Here is a 27,541-nt window from a genome sequence, read left to right as displayed (position 1 = left end):
TCTTTGTTGGTCCAAGAAAAGCAAGCCTGGGCTACAGGAGAATAATGTAACTGCTGCTGTCTTGGACTCACCTCCCACCAAAAATGTGACCCCGTCTGAATCTAGCGTTGGTCAAAAATTAATTTTTACTGCAAGTATTTTCAAATAATGAGTGGATATAGAAAGATTAGGTTACCTAAAGAACAGGAGCAGAGGGAAAATAACTAAAGAGAGGACAACTCTGTTGAATCCGTGAGCCTTGTGTGTGGTGAGGTTGTTGATCCAAATAAGTTTGGCGTATTTTGGCTGATTGTTGACTAATATTTATTGTAAAATTGAGATACCGAGTGTACCAAGTGTGACAATTTTTAATTTATCCAGTACAAGGTACCAGGAGAAATAGGAAAAGTCGTCTGCTTATACCCAGGACATATCTCTACTAATCTCTACCATGTCTACTTTACCCAAATACATCACATTCATTCATGTATGCATTTAGGCTGCCGGTCTGGACCCATGCCCACCATTTCTATCTGCCATTATTTTTTCCTCTTGCTCTTTTGTGTCCTCTCTTTCATGTAACCCAGTCATGCCGCCTCCCCTGTTGGGCATTTTTTACCCTATTCCTACCTCATCCCAACTCTTCTATTTCCCTACTCCCCAGCCACTGTTCCAGATTTCAATCCTTTTGAATAAACCCAAAGGTCCTCTCTTGTGCTTCTCTTGGCATTCTGCAAAGTGCCCAAATGAGCAACTTGTCCTTACGAGCAACAACCCACACACACTGCCCTGCTTCTCCCCTGTTGCTGATCATCCCACTGAACTCGCTCACTGGGGTCTAACCTTTCCAAATTTCTTCCCATTCTGATCACCCTACTCATCATTACTCCCTTTCACAAGAATATAACAAGGTTAAGTGTTCCCTAGTGAAATATAGCTCAGGCAGTATTGTAATTGTCTGTATTCTCTTTATCAAAAATTCAAGACAGACCCATTTTAATCAGTAATTCAGTTATAGAATATGACCTGATCTTTTGACATGTACTTTTAATGTTTATGGCAACCAGAACTGCACATAGTTGAATAACCTGTATTTGCTGTTTCCTCCATTGACATACCAATATCCACCTAATGTGTGGGGACTTGTATCTTATTTTATAACAGGTACACTAACGTTCTGTGTCTTCACAGAATCTATTTCTGAACTTTTTTTTTTAAGTTTTGAGGCGCCTGCTCCCAAATAAGACGGAGGAACCAATATACTACAGCAGGAAAAAGGGACTGGAGTGTTTAGCACCACTGTTCATGACTGTGGAGGAAACCCCTGAACCCATTCCTGTGAAAGTGAAAGGGGAAATTCCTAAATGGTTAAGAGGAAATCTGCTGAGAAATGGGCCTGGAAAATTTGAGTTTGGAAATGACAAGTAAGTGTACCCTTCTGTAGATATTTATTGCACAAAAATCTGCAGACTTGTTCAGTTAGCAACAGCAGTCCTTTTGATAGAGAAATATATTGGTTGAAATTATGCTGTGCAATACTGGCAACAAACACAGATTATGCCGGCATGAGGGAACCTTGTGAGGTTCCCCCATTAGTTAGACCTTTTCCCTCAACTTTCACTTTAAAATTATTTGTGCCACAACTTTCAGGAAATACAACCTGTTAATGGGGTGTTGAGGGTAACAGGGCATCTTGGATCTAGGTGAACAAGGGGACAAGAGTTTATCTCCTTAAGCAACACCAACTTGCATTTATATAGCACCTTTAATATGGTAATGAGATTTAAGGAAATAAAATGAATTACATTCAAATTGAATGTAGAAGAAGATACAAAGAGGAGAAAGGAAGATTGGATTGAAAGAGAGTAAAAAGAAGCAGAAAGGAAAATAAGACTTTTAAAAAATAATCTCTAAGCACTGTTTACTCCTGAAAAAATAAGACTTAACAGTTTCAGTTGTTCCTGTTGTAGGCCGGAAAGGTTGACTGGCATTACAGGGACGTAAACCTTGTCATTAAAAGGGTCCTTCACACCATTTGCAGTTTTCCATCAAAACATTGGATAGAACTTCATGTTCCGGCTGCCAGCAGGTTTGTGGACGGGGGTGGCTGTAAACTTCTTTTGATGGCCTTCCCACTGGGATCTCACCTGCCCTGACATCTCTTCAATTTTACGGTATGATGGGTAAGACCTAGGCCGCCCTCCCTACCCCTTGCCCTCGCCCAATTGAGATCTTAAGTGGTCAGTTAATGGGCCATTTCCCACCAACCCAACCTTAATTTTCGGGCTGGTGGGAGGAGTTCAGTGGGTAAGCCCGAAAAGTGATCCTGCTTAAGCCTCGGGTGGGGAAAGGGCAACTCCATCAACGGCCTCCTTTTAACATCAGGTGCCCTTCCCCCAACCGCCTGCCAAAAAGGCCAGGCCGATGAGGGTGCTTCCTCTCCCCACGGCCTCTCCACCAACATCCCTACATCCTCTCTGCCCTTAGCCCCTCTCCGAGTCTCACCTGCCCTCTCCGCCCTCAGACTTCCAAAACTTACCTGGTCCTGGACTCCTTGGGCACGGAATCTGGGGACTGCTTGCAGTCCCAGCCCTCGCCACTGCAGCCTCTGGGATGAGGAACTTCAGTTATGAAGATAGACTGGAGAAGTTAGGACTGTTTTCCTTGGAGCAAAGAAGGCTGAGAGGAGATTTGATAGAGGTGTTCAAAATCATGAGTCTGGACCAGAGTGGAGGGCAAAAATGTTCCCATCCATGAAAGAATCGCAAATGAGGGCACAGATTTAAAGTAATTGACAAAGGAAAGCAAAAGCAATACGAGAAAAAGCTTTTGCATGCAGCGAATGGTTGAGGTCTGGAATGCATTGCCTGAGAGTGTGGTGGAGGCAGGTTCAACTGAAGCATTCAAAGGGGAATTAGACTGTTATTTGAAAAGGAAGAATGTGCAGGGTTATGGGGAGAAGGTGGGGAAATGGCACGCACTAAGTGAATTCTTCATTCAGAGAGCCGGTACAGACACAATGGGCTGAATGGCCTCCTTCTGCGCTTTAACAATTCTGTGATTCTGTGACACAGGAATTGAACCTCAATTCCAAGCACTCGATACTGGCAGGTATCAAGTAGAATTCACTGTTATCTCTAACACTGGAATCTACATCAAAAGTTCCTTGGTGCAATATGTGCAAAATCATTATTTTCGGTAGTAAGGCTGCATTATTGATGCCAGCTTAACATCAGTGCGTCAAGCTTGGTACTTAATACTTGCACTCCGCCATTGCCAGATGCACTTCTTGATAACAAATTCCACATCTGCTTTGAACAGAACAGCTGGTTTACCCTTTCTATGTGACATGAAGGGAAAATCACACGAGCAACGTCCCAATGTTTTGTTGTTTAAAGTATCTTAAAAATTTCTTACCTTCAAGATTACCCACTCATCATCTGAAGTTATTCCCAGTAAAACGTGTGCAGGACGCCCCATTAAAAAATGAACATAGGAAATAGGAGCAGTAGGCTATTTGACCCCTTGAGCCTGCGCCACCATTCAATTTGATCATGGCTAATTTATTGATACAGTAAAATGTATCAATCGGCATATAAAAAATCACTCAACCATGCGCCTAGAAATATATATGTTATAACATAAAATCTATTATATATATGTATATATGTGTGTATATTATGTGTATATATATATATATGTGTGTGTGTGTGTGTCTGTACACAAAATCCTGGAATTCTCTCCCTAACAGCACAGTGGGTGTACCTACACCACATGGACTGCAGCGGTTCAAGAAGGCAGCTCACTGCCAACTTCTCAAGGGCAATTAGAGATGGGCAATAAATGCTGGCCCAGCCAGTGAAGCCCACATCCCATGAATGAATAAAAAAAAGAAATATATATATATATATATATATATATATATAATATATACACACACAGACAATAATTGGGCAAACTACATAATATAAAACTACAGTCTCTAATAAACTTCTGGTCTTTCCTCTCTTTAGATACAACCATTGGTTTGATGGTATGGCATTGATGCATCAGTTTAAAATTGAAGATGGTAATGTGACCTATATGAGCAAGTTTCTACGCAGTGAAACATATCGGACCAACAGTGCAAACAACCGTATCATGGTATCTGAATTTGGAACTATAGCGATGCCTGATCCTTGCAAAAACATTTTCCAACGATTCATTAGCAAATTTGAAATACTAAGTAAGTGCCAAACGTGTTCATAAATGTAAGTTTGCTTCATGTGAAGATCCAAGCTGTTGTTCTAATTAAAAGAAATGTTTTGTTTTAGAATCCACTGATAATGACAGTGTGAACTTTGCACGGTACAAAGGAGACTACTATGCAACCACGGAAACTAATTTCATTCATAAAGTGAATCCCAATACCCTGGACACAGAAGAAAAGGTAAGCTTTACTTTATTGCTTCACTAGAATAAACTCCATTTTGTGAAGATTAGTTTAATGCTTCTGCTTGAAGTAAAAGTTGACATTCAAAATGTTGTAACTTTTAACTTGTATGTCAGGTTGCTTTTAGGATTATCAGTACGTTTATGTTGAGCGCAGAAATTTAGGAAACAGTATAATTTAGGAAAAGGGTGTGAACTCCTGCGGATCAAAGTGCCGAAGGTGCCACCTTAATACAGGCATTGGGCTTCTTGAATATGCAACCCAGGGACCAAATGCTTTGGAACTGTAGTGCTAAATTCGGCTGAAGATTCTAGCCCTGGCAATTTATTAGTTTTAAACCCTTCCGGCTTTTCTACCACATTATCGCATTTATGTCAAAGTCTTGAAATTTGAAGGTAATTCTCAACTTTGGACTGGTCCAATTGGCAGTAGTGGGTTTTGCCCATTACACACTCGACCTATTTTATTTTCCTTTGAAGTCAGTTTGCAGAAGGTGAAGATTACGCCCTGTGCTGTTGTACTCCTTTATTGGGAGGGCATGCTATTCATGTTTTCCCTTGTGGATACTTTGGGAAGCAATCATTTAGAATACTTCACCCTCAATTTCAAGCCAATTTGCATCTCCTAATTTTCTTACCTCCTCTCTATCAGTCCTCTCGCTATGATAAACCTTGAAGAATTTTTACGATTATATTCTGCTTCAGTAACTATGCTGTTTCTCGTGTCCTTTCTTAGCCTCTCTGAGTATTCTTTTAACCTACTTCTGCATTTACTTTACATTCTTCCCAGTGAACCCTTTCACACTATTATTTGTAAAAGTAACTTTTCCTCTTCATTTCACCTTTAATTCGTTTTTTAAAATAGTTAGTCTCACACTTGTTTAGTCTGAACGTGCTAATCTTTGGCATGTACTTGCTCTTCATGCCCTACATTATTTCAAGGCATTCCTTTTATCTTCTATTGTAATGCTGGCAAAGATCTTTCTGTAATCCATTTGATTTAATTTATCCCTCATCTCTTTGAATTTACTTAGCGATCCTCTAACCATCTGTGTTTGCTCTTTGATTTTATCAGCAAATTTGTCCACGAAGCAGAGAAATAATGTAGAAGTGTTAAAAGTTTAAAAAACACTTACAGTGGCACTCAAATGCCCATGAATGTGTGGGTGGGTGTGTCAATGAATATTTATCATACAATAAGTTTTGTTGGAAGAATATTTTCAGCTCATTCCTTCAAAGAAGTGACAAGCTTTCCTGCTGCAACTTGAGGTAGAAAGTGTAATCTGCTATATATAAAGGAGCACTGTATTCTATGTTCTATTTAATTAATTTTAATAAGTGTCTAATGCTCTCTAGCCAGCTCCAACATTAACATTGTAGATCCATTCACAGCTAGATGACAAGGATCCAAAGTTTTTGACAGTTTTAAAGGTAATCTTTATCTGTTTGATTTATGATTTTGTTGCTAGGTAGATTGGACCAAATTTATTGCAGTGAATGGAGCAACAGCCCATCCACATTATGATCCTGATGGGACAACCTACAATATGGGCAATTCATATGGAAAAAATGGTAAATTTGCCCTGTAGCAATGTATGCCGATATTACATCTCCACAAAAATTGGACAGGAGTTTCCTTGGAGCTGCTCCCTTTCCAACCACGTAACTTTGCTGGAGTGGGAGTACTGTGCACTATTTACCAGTAAGACCCTCTCTGGGTATTGGTATCGTAATGGGATCCGCATTTATGATCCAGGATTCTCCTTCTCAGGGCACCACACACAGACTTAATATAGTTCTATCATTTAAGCACTTTTGCATGTGTGGGACGTTGTATTCTTCATCTGCTTGCAGGCTGCCTCTGCATAGGTCCTGTGCAGCCAACCACAAGTCAAATGTAAGACTGTGGGGGCATGCAAAGACTGCCTGTTTTTAGCAATTCCTCCCAGCTAATCTTTTAAAATCAAGTCTCAGCATTCTTAAATGTTGCTTGCAGTTGACTATACTATACCTCCACTTGGGAAACTCAGTAGCACTACTGCAATATAAAAGCACCTTTTAGTTATGTCTCATTAAGTGCTACAAGAATTGGGCTATTGCTTCTGCACAGTTATTTCTATAGGTTAAGCTAAGTTCTGTTCAAGTATCACACAAGTATTACATTGCCTAGCAATTTGACTCATCTATTTCTGCACAGTTGTCTTCACAATGCACCATTCAGAACATGCACACTGCATCATGTGGTCATTTTCTAGCGTATATTGCTTAATTCGACAATTTACTGTGGAACTGCAAGCATTAATACCACAGACAACAGATACTCTTTTCCTATGAATTTTTCAGTTAGTGGCGTTCCTTCTCAAAATATCCAAGATGCTAATTTTAAACTGCTTAAACGTTCTCTTGTAACTTTTTTTTAGCACTTAAATGTTCTCTTGTAACTTTTTAATCAGTGGAAAGCTGTGTTATTTCCATGTTAATTTCACTGAAATTAGTCAATATCACAACCATAGAAATGACATGATATATCACCCAATTCACTCAATTCAGTGTTACTATACCATGTAAGGCATTTCCTATTGTGATAATATTCTGTGTGCTTCAGTTCCATTATGAATGATGAACTTAATGACTGAACTATAGAGGGAAATCTATATAATTTTCTGTTTTGCAATGTGTTAACTACATTGTTTACTGGTAATATAAGACAAGCTATGCTTGACAATCTTATAGATACCCAACAGAGAATAGATAATAGATTGCAGTTTGCACTCATTAGAAAGTTAGGGCTTTTCTTCTTTTGGAGCGAAGAGGTGAGTGGATTGAGGACTTTAAGTTTATGGAGTGCCATAATAACTTAAATTGTTTGCCTTGATTGCTGATACAATAATGAGTGCACAGAGGTTAAAGATAACGGTACAAAGAATTACAGTGAGGCGAGAAAATATCATTTTAAATAGAGTGGTTTGAAAGTGAATTCTCTACCACAAACCATGGTTCAAGCAAGTTCCATAATTCTTTTAAGAGTGATTATTACTGAAAGTTGAAGCAGAAGAATGGTTAATGGGAGTGTGCAGAATTAAGCTAAGTGGCACATGTAGTGAGAAGTACCAGCACAGATTTGACAGGCTTATTGGAATGCTGGAATATCCTATAATTCTACACCTATGTTTTGTTTTGTAGGCACAATGTATAGCATCATTGCAGTTCCTCCCAAGTCCGAAAATGAGGAGACACTTCAAGGGGCCAGAATTGTTTGTGGCATTTCACCAGTAGACAGCATGAAGCCTTCTTACTACCACAGCTTTGGTTTGACATGCCTTCTAATTATCAGCATAGATTGTGACTTGATCTGTAAATTTTCCTGCATAAAGAACCAATTGAAATATTTATTATATTAAACTTTTTTTGCACATGTTGGATTATAAAATGTATCACGGGATAATTAAAAAATATTGTTTTTCTTTATCTCTTGAGGATAGAAACTATTTTTACTGAAAAGGCTAGGCCCATAGTGCAGGACACAAACAAGAGAGAAAAGAATGAGAGAGATGACGAGATAAATAAAAGAATTAGAAATTAGTTAATGCCAGACTGGAGTTTCTAAGGCTTGTAAAATTAATGGAAAATTGAAGGAAGTAAGGAATTCCACTTTGTAGATGCCCAAAGTTTTATATAACTAACTAGAGTAAAATTTGTATAACACAAGACTTTACGTGCTCTGGGATTTACTTCTCAAAATTATTGGTTTAGATTTTATTTTATTATTTCCCCTCCAATCACTCTGCACTTGACAACCCTGCTACTTTTAAAAATCTCAGTGTAGGGAATCTGGCTGATCTTAAATGGTAAACTTTTTTCTCCTACAGGGTAGTCAAAGAAATGACCAACAAAAACAATTGAGGCTGAGTAGATTAACACTTAAAAATTATACCTGGTTGAATTGTAATGAATGTGCAATAGATTTGTCTACAAATGTATCTGACTGGGGTCGAATTGAAGAATATAGAAATTGGAATGGGGGAGACACTTTAAGGCGCCAGAATTGTTTGTGGCTTAACATCAACAGATGGCATGAAGCCTTTCTACTTTCACAGCTTTGGTTGACATGCCTCCTAATTACCAACATAGATTGTGACTTGATTTGTAAATTTTCCTACATTAAAGACTAAGTAAAACAGACAAATCCACCAAGTGAGTAACTCTATTTTTTGAGAAAAACTCCACCCCCGCACCCCCCCCCCCCCCGTTGGGGGGGTTGTGCGGGGGCAGGTGCAAACCTGATCGGCGCCCCCAATCGGGGACACACCGCCATTTTACGTGGGCAGGCCAATTAAGGCCCGCCCATTGTGACGTGCGTCCGGAAGCGCTGAGCGCTCCCTGTGCGGGCGGTGGGGGGGGGTTTCCCCGAGTGGTTCCCTGCATGCGCGCAAAAGAGAGCAGAGATCTCCCTGAGGCACGGAGGTGTTTCAGGGAGATCCATTTGACATGTGGTAAGTTTAAATAAAGGAAGGAAAAAACTTTTGAAACGTGTCCCCTCATGTGACACTGTCAAGGAATTAATGTAAAAATTTTTATTACATTTTAAAACACTTCATGAAGCCTCATCCCACCCGTGGATGAGGTTTCATGAAAAATGCAAAGGCCACCTGGGCTCTTCACCTGCCCGCCAACCTTAAGGCTGGACGGGCAGCTCATTTAATTGAGTTAATGACTATTTAAATGGCCTTAATAGGCCTTTGGCAGTTTGGCGGACAGTCTAAATGACACACAGTGATGTCGGGACGCCTGCCTGACGTCACCGCACGTCATTTAATGTGTCAGTGAGCGGGCCCCGCCCACGCTCGCCGACCGGAGAATTCTGCCCTTTGTTTTTATTTCTGAGGAATGCTTGCATGATGATGCATATTCCTTTAAAATTACCCACTTCTTTGTGGGATCACTCGTCTACATGCATTGACTTCCGTGGTTTGGAAAATGGTTCGGTTCAGAGCTTCCAGTTGGTGTTATAAACTGAAGAAGGGCTTTGGATAACCTAACCTTGCAACTCATGGTCCTTCATTGAATATTTATTTCGAGGAGACCCAATGACCCTCATTTCATTACTAGGTTTATTTGACCCCGACATACAAAGCAGTAAAACGATGAATGAATGTATTGGACTCTATAAAATTATGCTAACAACATTTTATTTTTCCATGACAGGAATGTCCGAAAACTATATCATCTTTGTTGAGCAACCGCTGAAAATAGATGTACTGAAAATTCTCACATCCAAATTCAGAGGTAAAAGTTTTAACTCTGCGATAAACTGGGAGCCAGAACGCAACACCATTATCCATGTAGCTAACAAACACACAGGAGAGGTAATTCACTGATCTTATTGTACTTTTGTGGATTTAGAGTATTTTGTTCAATATAATATCATTTATGTACCAAGCATGAGTCATGTTTGCAGTAGGGTAGAGTGAACCTTTCATTGTTTTGAGATTTTACATTTGGTACTTGATCAACAACAAGAAAAGATACCCATGTTTTAGATGAAGTTAGAGGATCTAACAAAACCACAATATCCCAACAAACTCGGCCACATATCCCATTCTGTTGTCAACCATATCATTAACAGGAGGTTGCAGGCAGGGACTAAATATGTTACCACTGGCAGGAAGAAAAATGTGGGCAGCTAAGCTACCCTTCGCCTGTCTTTTGCATATCAAGTCAAGAGCAGAATTGGGCTAGGCCTTTGAACAAGTCATCCAGCTGCTGGATAATGACAAATCATGTCGAAGGGCAGAAATAATTAAGGGGGTGGTCAAGGAACTCCCCCGATGGTTCTGTAGGTAAATATATGTCTCAGTCTAAACACTGAGTGTTGCAGATGAAGAATATTCCTGTTTGATCTCTGGTCAGTGCTGAATTAGCTAAACTCAGTCAATCCAGGTTTGACAGGGCAGTGTAGAGCCTGTGTGTCAGACTCTTGGTGAGACCAGAGGAACTGTCCTGGCTTCACCAAAGTAATTCTTAAACTTACCCAATGGACTTTGCTGGGTGTCCACAGGTTACTCTTGAGCGGAGCATCCAGGGTGGATGTTCTGCTCAGTCGGCAGTTAAAATTGCATCAGAGTCCTAATGACATCATATTTACATTAATTAATTCGGCTCCACAGGTGAGTTGAGTGGGTGCCTCAGCACCTCTTCACTCCCCCAAGGACACAGTAGCATTAAAATAGCCGCAGGGTGGGAAGCAAGCAAGATTTTAACTCTCGTGCTGCTCAGTTTCTGTGAGCAGGGGGGAGTTAAAATTTCCCTTAAGATTCTCAACTCTGTTTTCCTGTCTTGAAAGAAGATACTAACAGAGCGTTGGCAGTTCCTCAATTCACAGAATCACAGAATTTTAACAGCACAGAAGGAGGCCATTCAGCCCATCGTGTCTGCACTGGCTTTCCAAATGAGCATTATGAGCTGGTGACATTGCCATACCTTTTCCCCGTACCCCTGCACATTGTTTCTATTCAGATAATCACCTAATGCCCTCTTGAATGCCTCGAATGAACCTGTCTCTGCCACACTTCCAGGCAGCGCATTCCAGACCTGAACCACTCATTGTGTGAAAAAGTTTTTTCTCATGCTACATCTGCTTCTTTTGCAAATCACTTTAAATCTGTGCCCTCTTGTTCTTGATCCTTTTACAAGTGGGAACAGCTTCTCCATACCTACTCTCTCCAGCCCCCTCATGATTTTGAACATCTCTATCAAATCTCCTCTTAGCCTTCTTCTCTCCAAGGAGAACAGTTCCAATCTCTCCAATCTACCCTCATAGCTGAAGTTTCTCATCCCTGGAATCATTCTTGTAAACCTCTTCTGCACTCTCTCTAATGTATTCACATCCTTCCTATAATATGGTGGCCAGAACTACACAATATTCCAGCTGAGATCTAACAAGTGTCTTATATAAATTCAGCATAACCTCCCTGCTCTTGTACTCTATGCCTCTATTAATAAAGCCCAGGATACTATATGCTTTATTAACTGCTCTCTCCACCTGTCCTGCCACCTTCAATGATCTATGCACATATACATCCAGGTTTTTCTGCTGCTGCACCCCCTACAAAATTTCACCCCTTATTTTATATTGTCTGTCCATATTTTTCCTACCGAATTGAATCACCTCACAATTCTCTGCATTGAGCTTCATCTGACATCAATCTGCCCACTCCACCAAGTTGTCTATGCCCTTTTGAAGTTCTACACTGTCCTCCTCGCAGTTTACAACACTCCCAAGCTTCGTATCATCCGCAAATTTTGAAGTTGTGCCCTGCGTCCCAAGATCTGGATCATTTACATATATCAGGAAAAGCGAGGGTCCCAATACCGACCCCTGGGGAGCTCCACTACAAACCTTCCTCCAGCCCGAAAAATATGAGGTGTTGTTAGAGGATGGGTTGCAGGGTGAGACATAGAGGCCTGAAAAGAAATGAACCAGAGAATGTAGCTAGTCAACCAAGAAATAGATGTTAAAGATGTATACTAATTACTCAGGAGGTCTTGTGGCACAAGTGAGTAGCCTCCTTACCTCTGAAGCACTAGATTTGAGTCCCACCCCTAGACCTGATGACCAAGGAAGGCATGCTCAGAACGCGGCCAAACAGGTCATGTATCAACCTGCAAATCCTTCCAACATACGCCAATTGCGGGTGGTAAGAGTGGGAGAGATTCCTGGCCAGCCATGTAATGGAAATATAAAGTTGAAGCCTCTACCATCGCTATCCATAACTCCAGACAACAAAATGCATGTAAATGTGTATGCTGCCACAGCAACTCAGACTTTCGGTGAAGTGTAACACACCACTACCACTGATCGCTTAGGCATATGATTAATCTGCTTTGTAAAGTATAAGGGAATGTGCTCACTTATATTAATGATTTATCAACCTTTCAAACACTGTTTAGATGAATATTTTATGATAGAATTGTAAATTAATGCTTTCAAGACGAGGATAAAGAAGAAGCAAACTTGGTTTGTACTCTTTACTAATGAAATATATTAACAATTAAAGTTGGTATTTTTTCAATTTTATCAAAAGGGACAGACTTGTTGAGCCAAATGACTTTTTCTTGTGCCTAAACATTTTCACGTTACTTTTCAGATGATTCCATTCAAGTATTACACCAAAGCCTTCAGTATATTCCACCATATCAATGCATTTGAAGACAATGGCTTTATTGTTCTTGATCTCTGCTGTTTCGACGATGGCAATTTTGTAAAGATCATAAACCTGCAAAACTTGCGCCAGACTGGAGAAGCACTGGATGAGGCAATGATTAAACTTTCTTTTATTATAGTTCCAATGCATCAGTGGTTGTTGCAGTACACAATGTTTAGGACTGGACAGATTGTGTTTAGGATCAAAGTTTCTTTGTTTCAAAGCACTGATTATTTATAGAGATATAATTTATATATTCCCTTGTGAAAAAGAAGCAAAATTAAACTGTACATTGGATGACAGAAAGAGCTTTATGCTTGTATTTTCATTTTGTAATGAGAAGTGGTACAGTTGGTTAATGCACAATTTTCATTACACAATTGGCTCGGTGCTTTGATGCCTTCGGCAATGAGTCCCAATTTCCGTTGGGTTGTCAATATTTGCACAAAGTGAATTCTGGCTACCCTTTCTGGTGGAAGGGAAATCAGTGTAACAAGTTAGCCCGAGCCATTCTTGCAAAGTATGGAACCACATTGGCAAAGGCTGGGAAGCAGGTTGCCTTTCCATCCTTTTGGAGAGGATATCATATTTGGCAGAAGGTAACCTAAGGAGGGGGACAAATAAGCAATTAATAATGTATAGAATATACGATTGATATGAAAGAAGAGTAGTTTTTTTTGCCAAATTAGTGCATGTATGGATATGTTACAAATGATTATCTAGCTGCCATCTGGATAAACAAATAATCAATTTATTATACACGTACATATGTAACACATACCGAACGCTCAATGGCAAGTAACACAAAAATAACAGACCTCTAGTGTCTCAGTATGAACATTCCATATAACTAACGGTTATTTTATATCAATAATTGATGTACATCAAACACAAATTCTACAAACTCAGTTTCATGCCTGTCACCGAAATTCATCACCTTGGCCATCGTCTGACGTTGAACAGACTCTCCGGAGCCTTTGCATCCTGTTCAACCCAGAGGTGAGCTTCTGACCCCATTTCCACTCAAAAAAGACCTCCTGCTTGCAGCTCCGTAACATCACCAGACCCCGACCATGCTCCAATTCATCAGCTGTTGAAACCCTCATCCCTGCCATTTTTATCTCTAGACTTTGGCCTGAATTTTCCCGTCGGCAATTTGGGGGCGGGGCCCGTTAGCTGATGGAAAAATGACGCAGGATGGCGTTGGGAGGAACCCCCGACATCATCCCGGTCCCTTTAAAATTTTAGGAAGGCGAGCGGACAGCGAAATCAGCTGTTCGCCCGCCGACCTGTCAATGGTCAATTGAGGCCATTGACAGAGTAATTAAGATAATTAAAGACCTGCCCATCCAACCTTAAGGCTGATGGGCAGACCAGGAGCCCCAGCGGGCTTCTGATAACACATGAAACCTCACCCACTGGCAGGATGAGGTTTCATGTCCGTTTTTAAAAACTTCAATACATTTTATGTGATATTTATTAACATGTCCCATCTCGTGTGACATTGTCAGATGAGGGGGACATGTCATTAATTTTTTAATTTTTCTATTTTTAAAGTTTTCTGGACTGTCAGTAATCTCCCTGAAACAGCACTTTGTCTCAGGCAGCAGTGAGCTCTTTCGCAAAAGAGCGCACTTTGACAGTTAGGGATTCCCTCCCCCCAACCCCCTGCATAGCGCTTCCCGTCAGGAAGGCTGCTGGGTGGGCCTTAATTGGCCCGCCCACTGAAAATGGCGGCGGTCCCCGTTTCGGTGGCGGGGGTCGGCTGTCCGCCTGCCGCCGAGCCGGTGGGGCCCACATGCCCACCGAGGGCAAAATTCTGCCCTTTGACTATTTCAATGCTTTACTCTCAGTCTCCCACCTTCCACCCCTCCATAAACTTGAGCTTATCCAAAACTCTTCTCCCTCTATCCTAACTCATACAAAGTGCCTTTCACCCATGTTTTTGTTGACCTGCATTGACCTCCGATTTGTCAATGTCTCAATTTTAAATTTCTCATCCTTGATTTTAAATCCCTTCACCCCTCCCTATCCCTGTAACCTCCTCTAGCCCTAAAGGCCTCTGAGATCTTTGTGCTCCTCCAATTCTGGCCACTTGCACATCTCCAATTTTCACCTTTCCACCATTTTCTTCAGTTGTTAATTCCAATAATTGTATGTCGAAGAAGAATGAATCTGAAGCTGGCCTATACCTTAAAACAAGTTTATTTCCAAGACAGCAAAGTCACAGACTCTCCCAGGCACTCAGAGTGAACTGGTTTATATGCTCTTACAATGATTCCCTAATCCTTCCCCCAAATGGGGACCTCTGTGCTTAATTACCAATTTAAAGCATGCATTTTATTGCAACGCAAATTCAGCATTAACACATCTGCCTAGGCCCTAAACGTTGGGAATCCTTCCCTAAATGTCTCTGCTTCTCTACCTCTCTCTCCCTGTTAAGACACTTCTTAAAACTTATCTTTTTAACAAAGATTTTGACCACCTGTCCTGATATCTCTTTATGTGGCTCTGTTTTGGATTTTATTTGACAGCAGTCCTGCGAAGTATCACAGAATCACAGCATCTTAACCGCACAGAAGGAGGCCATTTGGCCCATTGGGTCTGCACCAGCTCTCCAAATGAGCATTATGACCTAGTGCCTTTGCCCTGCCTTTTCCCAGTACCCCTGCACATTGTTTCTATTCAAATAATCATCTAATGTCCTCTTGAATGCCTCGATTGAACCTGCCTTCACCACACTTCCAGGCAGCGCATTCCAGACCTGAACCACTCATTGTGTGAAAAAGTTTTTTCTCATGTCACATTTGCTTCTTTTGCAAATCACTTTAAACCTGTGCCTTCTCGTTCTTGATCCTTTTATGTGTGGGAACAGCTTCCCCCTATCTACTCTGTCCAGTCCCCTCATGATTTTGAAAACTTCTGCCAAGTCTCCTCTCAGCCTTTTCCTCTCCAAGGAAAACAGTCCCAGCCTCTCCAATTCATCCTCATAGCTGAAGTTTCTCATCCCTGGAACCATTCTTGTAAACCTGTTCTGCACTCTCTCCAATGTGTTCACATCCTTCCTATAATATGGTGGCCAGAACTGTACACAATATTCCAGCTGAGTTCTAACGAGGGTCTTATATAAATTCAGCATAACCTCCCTGCTCTTGTACTCTATGACCTGATGAATAAAGCCCAGGATACTATATGCTTTATTAACTGCTCTCTCCACCTGTCCTGCCACCTTCAATGGTCTGTGCACACATACACCCAAGTCTTTCTGCTCCTGCACCCCCTTCAAAATTCCACCCCTTATTTTATATTATCTGTCCATGTTCTCCCTACCTTTGGACTTTTTAACTATGTTAAAGGTGCTATATAAATGCAAGTTGCTGTTATATCTTCAACCAATTCTAGCTTTCTGCAGTAGAATGTGTGTGTCTACTTCTAAGATATTTTTTACTTGGTGAGTGGAAATTCTTTAGCAAACTTAGCAACCAAATCAGACAAATTGAATTATTCCCAATTGTGGCAGCTTCATTCTTTCAGAGGATGAACAGGGGAAAATGAAAGCTTAGGAAAAATTAGAACATTGTTAAAGGGATCTTACATTCCAAGACAAGGAGTGTCACTCATGAGGCTGGGTGATACATAGCAGCACCTGACCAATCATACCAACCTTGTAAGTCCTAGGAGATTACGGGGTAATTTTAACTCATAGAGGTGGCATAAAAACTGCGATGTTGGATAGACTGCCCATTACACACCCCACTATTTCTTTCCATTGGAGTTGATTAATAACTTTTATCTTCCTCCTTAGTGTGAATCTTTAGTTTCCCTCATCCATTCAAATTTATGTTACACTTTAGATCTACAATACTTTACCAAAAGGCTTTCCACACAGATTTGTCTTACCTTTGAACATCAACTCCAACACATCTATTGATCAAAACCTCAATACTTTGACATACAGCAGCGCAGTTGTATTCAAAAAGGCTGATGGAAAGGTATGTCCATTATTGATTACTTTTGTGTTAGTCTATTCAATTTTATTCAAAATAGACTGCTTCACCTTTGTGGTAAGCCTACTTAGATATTGAGACCCAAATTTAAATATACTCTAACAGCTTTAAATATACTCTTTGGCCCAGATTTTCATCCCTGGGTCAGGCACAAGTCAGGAGATTTTCTTGCTCTGCAAACCTGACCTTTGAAGATGTCCATCTGCAGGTCGGATTTTGGGAAAGCTTCTCCGCCGAAAATCTGGGCCTGTGTTTGAAACCATGTTAAAATATATGGATAATATGGATATGACATTTGCACAAAACTATCTTTTTATTGAGCAACCTGGTACCAATAAAAACCCTTTGAATGCTAGAATATTTGCTCAGTGAACCACGAATAAAATAAAATATCACCTTTGTTACAGTTTAACTGTATCACTTTATGAGACAACTAAAAAACGGAGATTTGTAAAGTAATTTTGTTTGTAAGGTTTGAATCCTCTATGTCCTTTATCCATCTAGAAGGACAAGGGCAGCAGACACATGGGGATACCACCACCTGCAAGTTCCTCTCCAAGCCACACACCATCCTGACTTGGAAATATATTGCTGATCCTTCACTGTAGTTGGGTCAAAATCCTGGAACTCCCTCCCTAACAGCACTGTGGGTGTACCTACACCACGTGGAACAGAGGAACATAGGAAATAGGAGCAGAAGTAGGCCATTCGGCTTGTCGCGCCTGCTCCACCATTCAAACAGATCATAGCTGATCATCTACCTCTTATACCATTTTCCCCACTATTCCCATATCCCTTGATGTCATTAGTATCCAGAAATCTAACAATTTTTGTCTTGAACATGCTCAATGACTAAGCTAACACAATCCCCTGGGATAGAGAATTCCAAAGATTCACCACCCTCTCAAGCGCAGTTGGAGATGGGTAACAAATGCTGGTGCCTAGCCAGCGACTCCCAAATCCCGCGAAAGAAGATAAATAGTCTTATTCCCATAGGAAGAAAGCATTGAATTTAACTAAATTGATAGCTTCACCCACGAGAGCCGCAGACTGGTGTGGGAAGTGAAAATGTACAGTCAGGATTATCTTCTAGCTAGGAGTTGGGGCACATTTTGGGCAGTGTTTGATGTATTAAGCATTATTCTGCTGCATTTCCTTGACTTGGGAGCACTTGAGTGGTTGGTGCCCAAATCCTCTAAGGTCACCACCTGAATCATGAATTCGTTTCCCTTCACAGATGTTGAGTTACTTGAGGTGCATTTTGGCCACTTGTTTTTATTTATTATTGGCGCCTGTGACATCAAATAATTCATGGAAAATGGCGGTATGCTGTTTAATGAAGATTCCCTGTTCAGCAGAAAAGACCCATAAAATAAGTAACTTTTCTTTGACTGCTATAGATTTGGTGTGAGTTTGAGGACCTCCATGATAGTGTCTTGCTGGATGAAGGTGGAATGGAATTTCCACAAATTAATTATGCAAAGTATAATACGAAGAAATACAAATTTTTCTATGGCTGTGGAGCAAACGAGATAATGGTAGATTCTCTAATAAAGATGGATGTGGAAACAAAGAAATTTAAGGTATGAACCCTGGACTGGAATCTAATTATATTTTTATATTAAGCGCTGCCTATCTTACTTTATTGAAAATGCCTTTGAAATGCACATAGGAAGCCTTGTTTGCTCATTACAAATATAATTTTGTATGGAAGATTAAGCATAAAAGAGGAAGTTAGATGAATACAAGGGGGAGAGAGGAATAGAAGGAGATGTGATAGGGTTAGATGAAGTGAGGTGGTGGGGGAGGCTCAGATAGAGCATAACCACCAGCGTACATCTATTGGGCTGTTTCTGTGTTGTAAATTATATGTAACTCCCTGCCTTCAACGGCCTTGAAAACATTGAATGAGAATATATAAATATTTCTTCAGTGCTGTCTTCCACATTCACCGTTTCTATCTATCACTGCATTATTTTCAAATAGCACTTTTTCTGGGGCAAAAATTTCCTCAATGCCATTTTGTCTTTCAATAAAGTGTTGCTCATATTACAAATATATTCTTCTATACATAGCTCCTATGCTAATTGCTTATGAAAGAAGTTTGGCCTTAATTTTAAATTGTCTTCATGGTTCCCATTCCTGAGGTGCAGCCTGTCCCCCCACACACTGAGCATAGCTCCTCCTCAAAAAGCTACTCTTAACTCCTCTGCCTCGCAAACTATCACTTCCACTCAAATCTCCATTAGAACCTCTGCAACCAGGTTTTCACTTCACTACCCAACAGTACCACAACAAATATAAAAACAAAAAGCTAAAAGCTACTGCGGATGCTGGAAATCCAAAACAAAAACAGAATTACCTGGAAAAACTCAGCAGGTCTGGCAGCATCGGTGGAGAAGAAATCAGTTAACGTTTCGAGTCTTCATGACCCTTCGGCAGAACTGAGTGTAGTTAGGAGAGGGGTGAAATATAAGCTGGTTTAAGGTGGGGGGGGGCGGGGGGAGAGAGAAGTTGAGGGTGTGGTGATTGTGGAGATAAGCAAGCAGTGATAGGAGCAGATAATCAAAAGATGTCACAGACAAAAGGATCAAAGAGGTGTTGAAGGTGGTGATATTGTCTAAGAAAAGTGCTAATTAAGAATGGAAGGCAGGATACTCAAGGTACAGCTCTAGTGGGGGTGGGGTGGAAAGACTAACAAAGTTTTAGTTTTAGATTTAAAAATAATGGAAATAGGTGGGAAAAGAAGAATCTATATAAATTATTGAAAAAAAGGGGAGGGGGGAGAAACGGGGTGGGGATGGGGGGAGGGGGAGTTTAAGATCTAAAGTTGTTGAATTCAATATTCAGCCCGGAAGGCTGTAAAGTGCCTAGTCGGAAGATGAGGTGCTGTTCCTCCAGTTTGCGTTGGGCTTCACTGGAACAATGCAGCAAGCCAAGGACAGACATGTGGGCAAGAGAACAGGGTGGAGTGTTAAAATGGCAAGCGACAGGGAGGTTTGGGTCTTTCTTGAGGACAGACCGCAGGTGTTCTGCAAAGCGGTCGCCCAGTTTGCGTTTGGTCTCTCCAATGTAGAGGAGACCGCATTGGGGAGCAACGAATGCAGTAGACTAAGTTAGGGGAAGTGCAAGTGAAATGCTGCTTCACTTGAAAGGAGTGTTTGGGCCCTTGGACGGTGAGGAGAGAGGAAGTGAAGGGGCAGGTGTTGCATCTTCTGCGTGGGCATGGGGAGGTGCCATAGGTGGGGGTTGAGGAGTAGGGGGTGATGGAGGAGTGGACCAGGGTGTCCCGGAGGGAACGATCCCTACGGAATGCCGCCGGGGGGGGTGAAGGGAAGATGTGTTTGGTGGTGGCATCATGCTGGAGTTGGCGGAAATGGCGGAGGATGATCCTTTGAATGTGGAGGCTGGTGGGGTGATAAGTGAGGACAAGGGGGACCCTATCATGTTTCTGGGAAGGAGGAGAAGGCGTGAGGGAGGATGCGCGGGATATGGGCCGGACACGGTTGAGGGCTCTGTCAACGACCACAACAACCCTTACCAAAGATCATAAATGACATTCTTTGTAACTGTGCCTTTGGTGTCCTCCTCAACTATTCTTCAGCTTTTGACATGGTTAATAACACTACCTTTCTCTACTATCCAGCTGAATGAAATTGCTCTCAATTGTTGCCACTCTTTCCTATTCAGTTGTAACCAAACATCTCTGCTGATGGCTTCTTTTCCAATCCTAACTGTTATCTCAGGAGTCCCCAAGGACTACCTTTGTCATCTCCTGTTCTTCACCTACATCTGCGCCACCTCTTTTAATTCCATCACTGCCTCTGTGCTGTCGGACTGACGGTCTGATGCCCGATCTTGGGTGAGCAATGGTTTCTTCCATTAAAACATCAGAAAGTCCTGCCATCCTCTCCATCACTAACGCCACTACATCAATATTACCCCACTCCTGCCTCAGCCTATCTGATGTTGAAACTCTCATCCATACCATTATCACTTTCAGACTTAGCTTTCTATCACTCTCCTGACTGTCCTACCACCTTCTTTAAACTTTAGCTCATCAAAACTCTACCTGTACCTTCCCACACACCCATCTCCTTGTGCTTGCTGACCTACATTTACTTAGGCTGTTGTTTTGTGCATCATGTAGTCAGGGTCCCAAGCCCTGGAATTCCCTCCTCAAACCCTCTCTATCAGCAGCTATTACTTGAAAGCCCCCAAAACCTACCAAGAAGGCAGCAGATGCATGGGAACACCACCATCTGCAAGTTCTCCTCCAAGCCACTCACCATCCTGACTTGGAACTATGGGGAGAATTTCCCCCCCTGTCAGGCGGGGCTGAGCGGAAGCAGGCGTGTGCTGCCATTTAACGTGGGTGAACAAATTAAGGCCCGCCCAGCGTGACGCGCACCTGGAAGCGCTGAGCGCTCCATGTGCGGGCGGGGGGAGGAGTCTGAGTCGGGGCCTACGCTCTTTCATGCATGCGCGCGAAAGAGCGCAGAAATCTCCTTGAGGCACAGAGTTGCCTCAGGGAGATTAGTTTGATTTTGACAAATTTAAATAAAGAAAACAAATTTTAAGTCATGTCCTCTAATGCGACAGTGTCACATGAGCTGGGACACGACTATGAATTTTATTAAAAGTTTTTATTAAAGTTTAAAAACCTTCATGAAACCTCATCCCACCCGTGGGATGAGGTTTCGTGATAAATGCGAAGGCCGCCTGGGCTTTTCGCCTGCCCCCCAACCTTAAGGTTGAACGGGCAGCTCTGTTAATTATTTTAATTGTTATTTAAATGGCCTTAATAGGCCTTTGACAGTTCGGCGGGCGGGTAGCCGACTCCAGTGCGTGCCCATCGAACTGAAGATCTGAATGATGCGCGGTGACGTCGGGACGCAAGCCTGACTTCACCACGCGTCATTTTACCCGTCGGCGAGGGGCATCCGCCCCCACACGCTGACCCGAAGATTCTGGCCTCTATCACCGTTCCTTCACTGTCTCTGGGTCAAAATCCTAGAAAACTCTTCCTAACAGCACTGTGGGTGTACCTACAACACAGGGACTGCAACGGTTCAAGAAGGAGGCTTGTCACCACCTTCTCAAGGGCAATTAGGGACCGGCAATAAATGCTGGCCTATAGCCAGTGATGCCCACATCCCGTGAACAAATTTTTAAAAAAGCCTCTTTAACCAAGCTGTTGCTTACTCTTCCTAATATCATCTTCTTTCCTACATTACAACATTTCTTAAGTAATTGGTTATAAAACACTTCAGTAACACCGTAAGAGACAATATAAATGTATCAATCTTTTCTTTGATTCAATATCCAATATATTTCTTATGCCCCTCTGAAGTGTCTTGGAACAATTTTGTACATCAAAAGCACTTTATAAATGTAAATTGATCTGGTCATATATTTTTTTCTCTGCAGACTTGGAAAGAAAAGGGGTACTATCCATCAGAGCCGGTCTTTGTGCCCTCGCCCAACAGTGTCGACGAGGATGATGGAATTATCTTATCTGTAGTCGTTTCACCAAATCCGGTAACTGGAATTATTTTTCTTAATTAGAAGAAGTGCTGTCAAATAACATAAATTTAATCGGATGATATTATCATTCTTTAACCTCCCTTTCTCTTGACAGTCCCTTTGGAAGAGAGAGAGAGAGGGCAGATATTTTTGATGTATGGCTCCACTATAAATCTGGCTACATATTTTAATAACATGCAACTCCCTCAACCTCCTATGAGAACACATAGGGCAGGATCTTCCGGTTGACGAGCGGGGGTGGGGCCCGCTTGCTGATGTGTAAAATGACGCGGGATGACATCGGGCAGAACTCCCAACGTTACCCCGCGTCATTTCCATTTTCAGGTCGGCGGGGTCGCAGCCAAGTCAGCTGCGCGCCCGCCGACCTGTCAACGGCCTATTGAGACCATTGAAAAACTAATTAATATCATTAATGGACCTGCCCGTCCAACCTTAGGGTTGGCGGGCAGGCCGGGAGCCCTGGCGGGCTTCAGAAAAAGCATGAAACCTCATCCACTGGCGGGATGAGGTTTCATGAGGGTATTTAAATTTTTAATAAAGGTTTCAGTTAAAGTTATGGACATGTCCCAACTCATGTGACAGTGTCATATGAGGGGACATGTCAGGGAAATTTTCCTATCATTTTTATTGCAAATTTTAATTCAGAGCTGATCTCCCTGAGGCAGCACTTAGCCTCAGGGAGATGAGTGCACTCTTTCATGTGCATGCGCAAAAGAGCGCACTCCTGGCTGATGGAATCCCCCCCCCGTCTCTGCCCACACAGGGAAGTGCTCACTGGCGGACCTGCCCACGTAAAATGGCGGCGCGCCCCCGATTGGGGGCACCGATCGGAAGTGCTCCTGCCCGCGCCCACTCCTGCACTTCCCCCCCAATGGGGGGAAAGTTTTTCCCATATTCTACTTTTCTTCTCCATTTCACTTTGCTGCACAGGGGAAAATGGTGGGCTAGTGGTAATGTCACTGGACTGGTAATCTAGAGGCCCAGGCTAATGCTCTGGGGACATGGGTTCAAATCCCACCATGTTAGTTGGTGGAATTTAAATTCAATTAATAAAATCTGGAATTGAAAACTAGTCTCAGTATCGGTGACCATGAAACTATCATCAATTCATCATTAGAAACCCGCTAATATCCTTTAGGGAAGGAAATCCACTGTCCTTACCTGGTCTGGTCTAGAAGTGACGCCAGACCCACAGCAATGTGGGTGACTCTTAACTGCCCTCTGAAATGACCTATGAAGCCAAGCAGTTGAAGGGAAATTAGGGATGGGCAACAAATGTTATCTTGCCAGCGACACCAACACTCCATGAAAGAATACAAAAAAATGTTATTCTTATCGTAGGAAGAATACCTTTGTCAGTGAGACAGCAGAAAGGGCGAGCAAAAAATATGATTTTTGTTTTCAAATAATTAAATACAAGGGAAGGTTAAAGAAGTTAGGCTTGTTTCCAAAAGACAACATGCACTTTAAGGTGACCTAACTGAGCTTAATTTTTGTTTAGCAAGGGTATTTTTTAAAATTTTAATTAGGAAAAGGCATCGAGGGATATGGTATTAAGGTACTGATTTGCCTTGATCTAACTGAATGAGGGAACAGGCTCGAGGAGATGATTGGCCTACTGCTGTTCCTATGAAATTTTCAATATTATCAATGAAACTGACCAAAGTAAATATGTCACAATGCAAAACATTCAAGTATTAGGGAGCACAATTTAAAGATTAGCAAAGGGAATTTTCCAATAGGGGATTCTCACAATCAGCCATAGCAACTTTGGCAGAAACACTGCTTATGCAGTGTATCTGGGGTTTCCATCAATCTTCTGCTGAAATTACTCTTAAATCGCCTGCGGCCCAAGGATGCCTGAAATATGTCCAATTATGACATATTATCCTTGAACTATGTCCAATTATGACATATTATCCTTGAACAATATTTACAGACATCCTGCTCAAATTCCTTAAACAAGCATATGCTAATAATTGGCCTAACACCTGTTAAGGACACCTCTGCAATATAGTCAGAAAGAACAGAACATGCACCTTATAATGATTGTTGCGGCCTAACTAGCAACCTCCAACGGAAATATATGTCTTTATGTTTATTTTTTACCTTCACGAGGAGTCCAGAGAAGGGGAAGATTTTCTCCTGGCTCCACAGCAGTCCATAGTGGTGCTGTGCTCACACCTGTTCACCTCATGACCTACCTCAGGGCCACTATTGGCAAGGCAGCTTTTTTAGGCCCAATTAGGTCCAAATTAGGCCTCGATCATCAAAATGCCTCTGCACGCCAAATTGACATCTGCATCTCACCAGAAACATGCCCCTTTCAGGTGCTTCTGGCTCCCAGGATATTGTCAATCCTGTATCTGAAAACCAATTGTAACTAATTTTTTGCTCACTAATCCCATAATTCCTGTGAAGAGCTGAACTCAAAGGGAGGTGAGTCACAGAGCTACAACAGCACAAAGTTTCCAACTTGTACTTGCACTGAGCACAGCTTTCTGCTGAATTTACAAATAAACTTAAAAACTACACTCGGATAGTTTTATGATTTCGTTCTCCCAAAGCAAGGCTTCATGTGACTGGAGTGCCTTTCATGAATTCACATGGGGATTCAGCAGTCATGATTCATAGCTCCTACAATATCCAGGTCATTAAAATTGATGGTCAGAAAATTGTTGCTGTGCATTCAAGCTCTGTGCTAGGAATACTAAGTAGTAAAGCGTATCAAGGTTGGTAAATAATTGTCTCTCTAAAGAGTATTTTTTTAAATCATTGTAAGATAGAAATGCAAATCAGGGTAGCAAGAAAGATTAATATTTCAGGCACGGCCCTTCATCAAAGTTACCTGAAGAAATATCTTTTGTATTTGACTGAAAGGGACCAGATTGCGACATTAATGGGTTTTCTTCTAACCTCCGCTAAAGATTCGATTGTTGTTGTTTTTCAGAATAAGAGCAGTTTGCTGCTTGTACTCGATGCCAAGACCTTCACTGAAATGGGCAGAGCAGAAGTGGCTGTCCGGATACCATTTGGGTTTCATGGTGTCTTTGCAGAACTCTAGACTTTATCGAAGTAATTCCAAGATTTGTGCAACTGGGTTCTAGCACCTCAGGCACTTCCAAAAATTTTAATCAAAGGCTTGCACTTTTTTACACTCTGAATAAGCAATAATAATTAATTTATGAATTTAATATATTGGATTTCGTTTAAGAACAGCTCTGATAAGCTCACGTTGTGTGGTGTGGGCCAGAGCATTATAGCTTTCACCCACAATGGAGGACTCAAGGTCACACCTAGGGTTCAATTTTAACCATTCCTGACCTCCTATTACTGAAGCACTAGCACAGTGTTAAGAAATTGCTTTATTGTTGGCACAACCACATTCAGAAGCAGCAAAATAAACCAGATTTATCTTCCTCAGCTAACTGAGGTAATAGTTACAGAATCATATTAGCAGAGAATGAGTGTCAGCGCATCACCTTGGCCCATTTTGGTTCAGTGAATCAATCTATGGAACACACTTCCTAGATGAATGGTGGAAGCCATTAGTATTAACCTAATCAAAAGCAAATTAAATAGATTTCCTTCAGAAGTAACATTTTGTATTCCAGTATATGAGACATGATATGGAAGATATGGTATGCTTGGGAGGAACAGATGTCTTGGACCTATTGTTTTCAAACTCTCAATCACTCAGATTTTTTTCTCTTGTTTCAAGGTCTGTTGTGTACTATTTAATAGAGATTGATTGCTATGTTTAGTCAATAATTCTTACAGTTGCATCATTTATCTACTAGGATGGCAGAAGGTGAACCAGATGGACCTTGGTCTTTTTTTGTATAGCAACTCTTATCTTCTTGTGATGATGCAAAAGAAGGGTAGATAGAGAGACACTATTTCTGCTGGCTAGGGAGTCTAGGACCAGGGGACATCGCCTAAAATTTGGAGTAAGTCCTTTGAAGAGTAAAGTTAGGAAACACTTATACATGAAGAGTAGTAGAAGATTGGAACTCTCTTTCGCAAACATCAGTTGATGCTGGATCTATTTAAAAATCTGTGATTGTTAGGTTTTTGTTAATCAAAGATATATGGGGCAAGGATGGGTATGTGGAGTTGGGTCACAGATCAGCCATGATTTAGTTGAATGGTGCAACAGGCTTGAGGAGTGATAAGTCATCCCTCCTGCCCCTATGTTCCAGGGTTACACACAAATAAAACAGGCACAGTCTACCCCTACTTAGTTTAGTTCATAAGTGCACTGCCCAGTATGAAACTGAACCATACAGAGAAGTGCTCACTTTTGATCTTCCCTTTGTCAAATTAGCTAATCTAAACCAGGACAGCAGTAGGAGTTTTACCATTGATTTCAACTCTGGGTCAAAGAGGAGAAAATCTGCCTGTTGCTTATGTTTAATCATTTTCTGGTGAAAAGTTGAATGTAAATGTAATTTAGGGACGAAGAGGAAACTTTACATCTAACTTGTGATATACTTGAGCTGTTTGTACTTGAAAGTGATATCAGTAAATGTTCAGTTTCCGGTGTTAATGTGCCTTACATTGATGAGTGCTAATAAAAAAACGCCCTTTGAACATTTCCAATGCGCCAAAGCTTTGATAAATCCACTAAAAATGTTTGCAAAACAACAAAGAAATGTTTACAGATGTGTAGCCTTTTTTATAACAAACATTCTTCACATTATTGGAACTTTTACTTTACATATGTATATACTATCTAGTTTGCAACATTAATTTCAACCTGTTAAGGATTCATTCTATATAAAATATGAATATAAAATAAAAACACAAAATACTTTAAAATATTATTTGTGTCTTTGACAAGAAAATGTTAATGTGCAAATGATTGGGAATTGAATTAGCAAATGTATGTTTGGGATTGATTACATAACACCGTGTTTCTTTACTGACTTGTAGGCAGGGGAAATACTGGGACAAATGTGATATCTTCATTGCAGTTTTGCACTGTATAAGACAGGACAAACTGGATTTAATTTGCTTATTTCTCCTTGTGTACTCTGGGATACTTTATGCTCATTAGTATGAATGCAAGCTAGAATATCTAGAACAAGAGTTTCACTAAGTGAGAACTGATAAGTGTGGTGAAGACAATGGGGCATCTGGGACTTTAATGAATGGTGTGACCAACACTGTATCTCGATAACTAATGTGAGTTAAGGAATAAGAAAGAAATAGCAGACCAATAACAGAAGAAGCAGGGGGACAGGACTTGCTGGGAAAGTAACAGTGAGTTAGCAATGCATGCCATTAATAATATGCAAATTAGCCAACAAGTTCAGGGGGTGAAGAAATTCACCATGGGCTGAATTTTGCCGTTGGCAAGCAGGGGGCGGG

General features: G+C 41.3%; 1 protein-coding gene across 2 annotated transcripts in view; it reads left to right on the top strand.

Moving 5' to 3' along the window:
• Window positions 1–26,765, top strand: part of bco2a (beta-carotene oxygenase 2a) — a 73,223-nt gene extending 46,458 nt beyond the window's left edge. For both annotated transcript variants that reach the window (XM_078533027.1, XM_078533026.1), the window contains 11 exons: window positions 1,199–1,403; window positions 3,993–4,204; window positions 4,293–4,408; window positions 5,880–5,982; window positions 7,594–7,719; window positions 9,616–9,776; window positions 12,558–12,725; window positions 16,469–16,606; window positions 18,022–18,204; window positions 22,052–22,162; window positions 25,119–26,765. In XM_078533027.1, the coding sequence (XP_078389153.1) occupies window positions 1,199–1,403; window positions 3,993–4,204; window positions 4,293–4,408; window positions 5,880–5,982; window positions 7,594–7,719; window positions 9,616–9,776; window positions 12,558–12,725; window positions 16,469–16,606; window positions 18,022–18,204; window positions 22,052–22,162; window positions 25,119–25,232 (1,637 nt within the window). In that variant the 3' untranslated portion in view covers window positions 25,233–26,765. The remainder of the gene's footprint in view (window positions 1–1,198; window positions 1,404–3,992; window positions 4,205–4,292; window positions 4,409–5,879; window positions 5,983–7,593; window positions 7,720–9,615; window positions 9,777–12,557; window positions 12,726–16,468; window positions 16,607–18,021; window positions 18,205–22,051; window positions 22,163–25,118) is intronic.
• Window positions 26,766–27,541: the final 776 nt, after the last annotated feature.

The sequence above is a fragment of the Cetorhinus maximus genome, chromosome 2, assembly GCF_964194155.1.
Source record: "Cetorhinus maximus chromosome 2, sCetMax3.hap1.1, whole genome shotgun sequence".
In the NCBI taxonomy this organism is placed as follows: domain Eukaryota; kingdom Metazoa; phylum Chordata; class Chondrichthyes; order Lamniformes; family Cetorhinidae; genus Cetorhinus; species Cetorhinus maximus.
The sequence above is the reverse complement of the archived record's forward strand: the minus strand, read 5'-3'. Positions and strand labels throughout refer to the sequence as shown.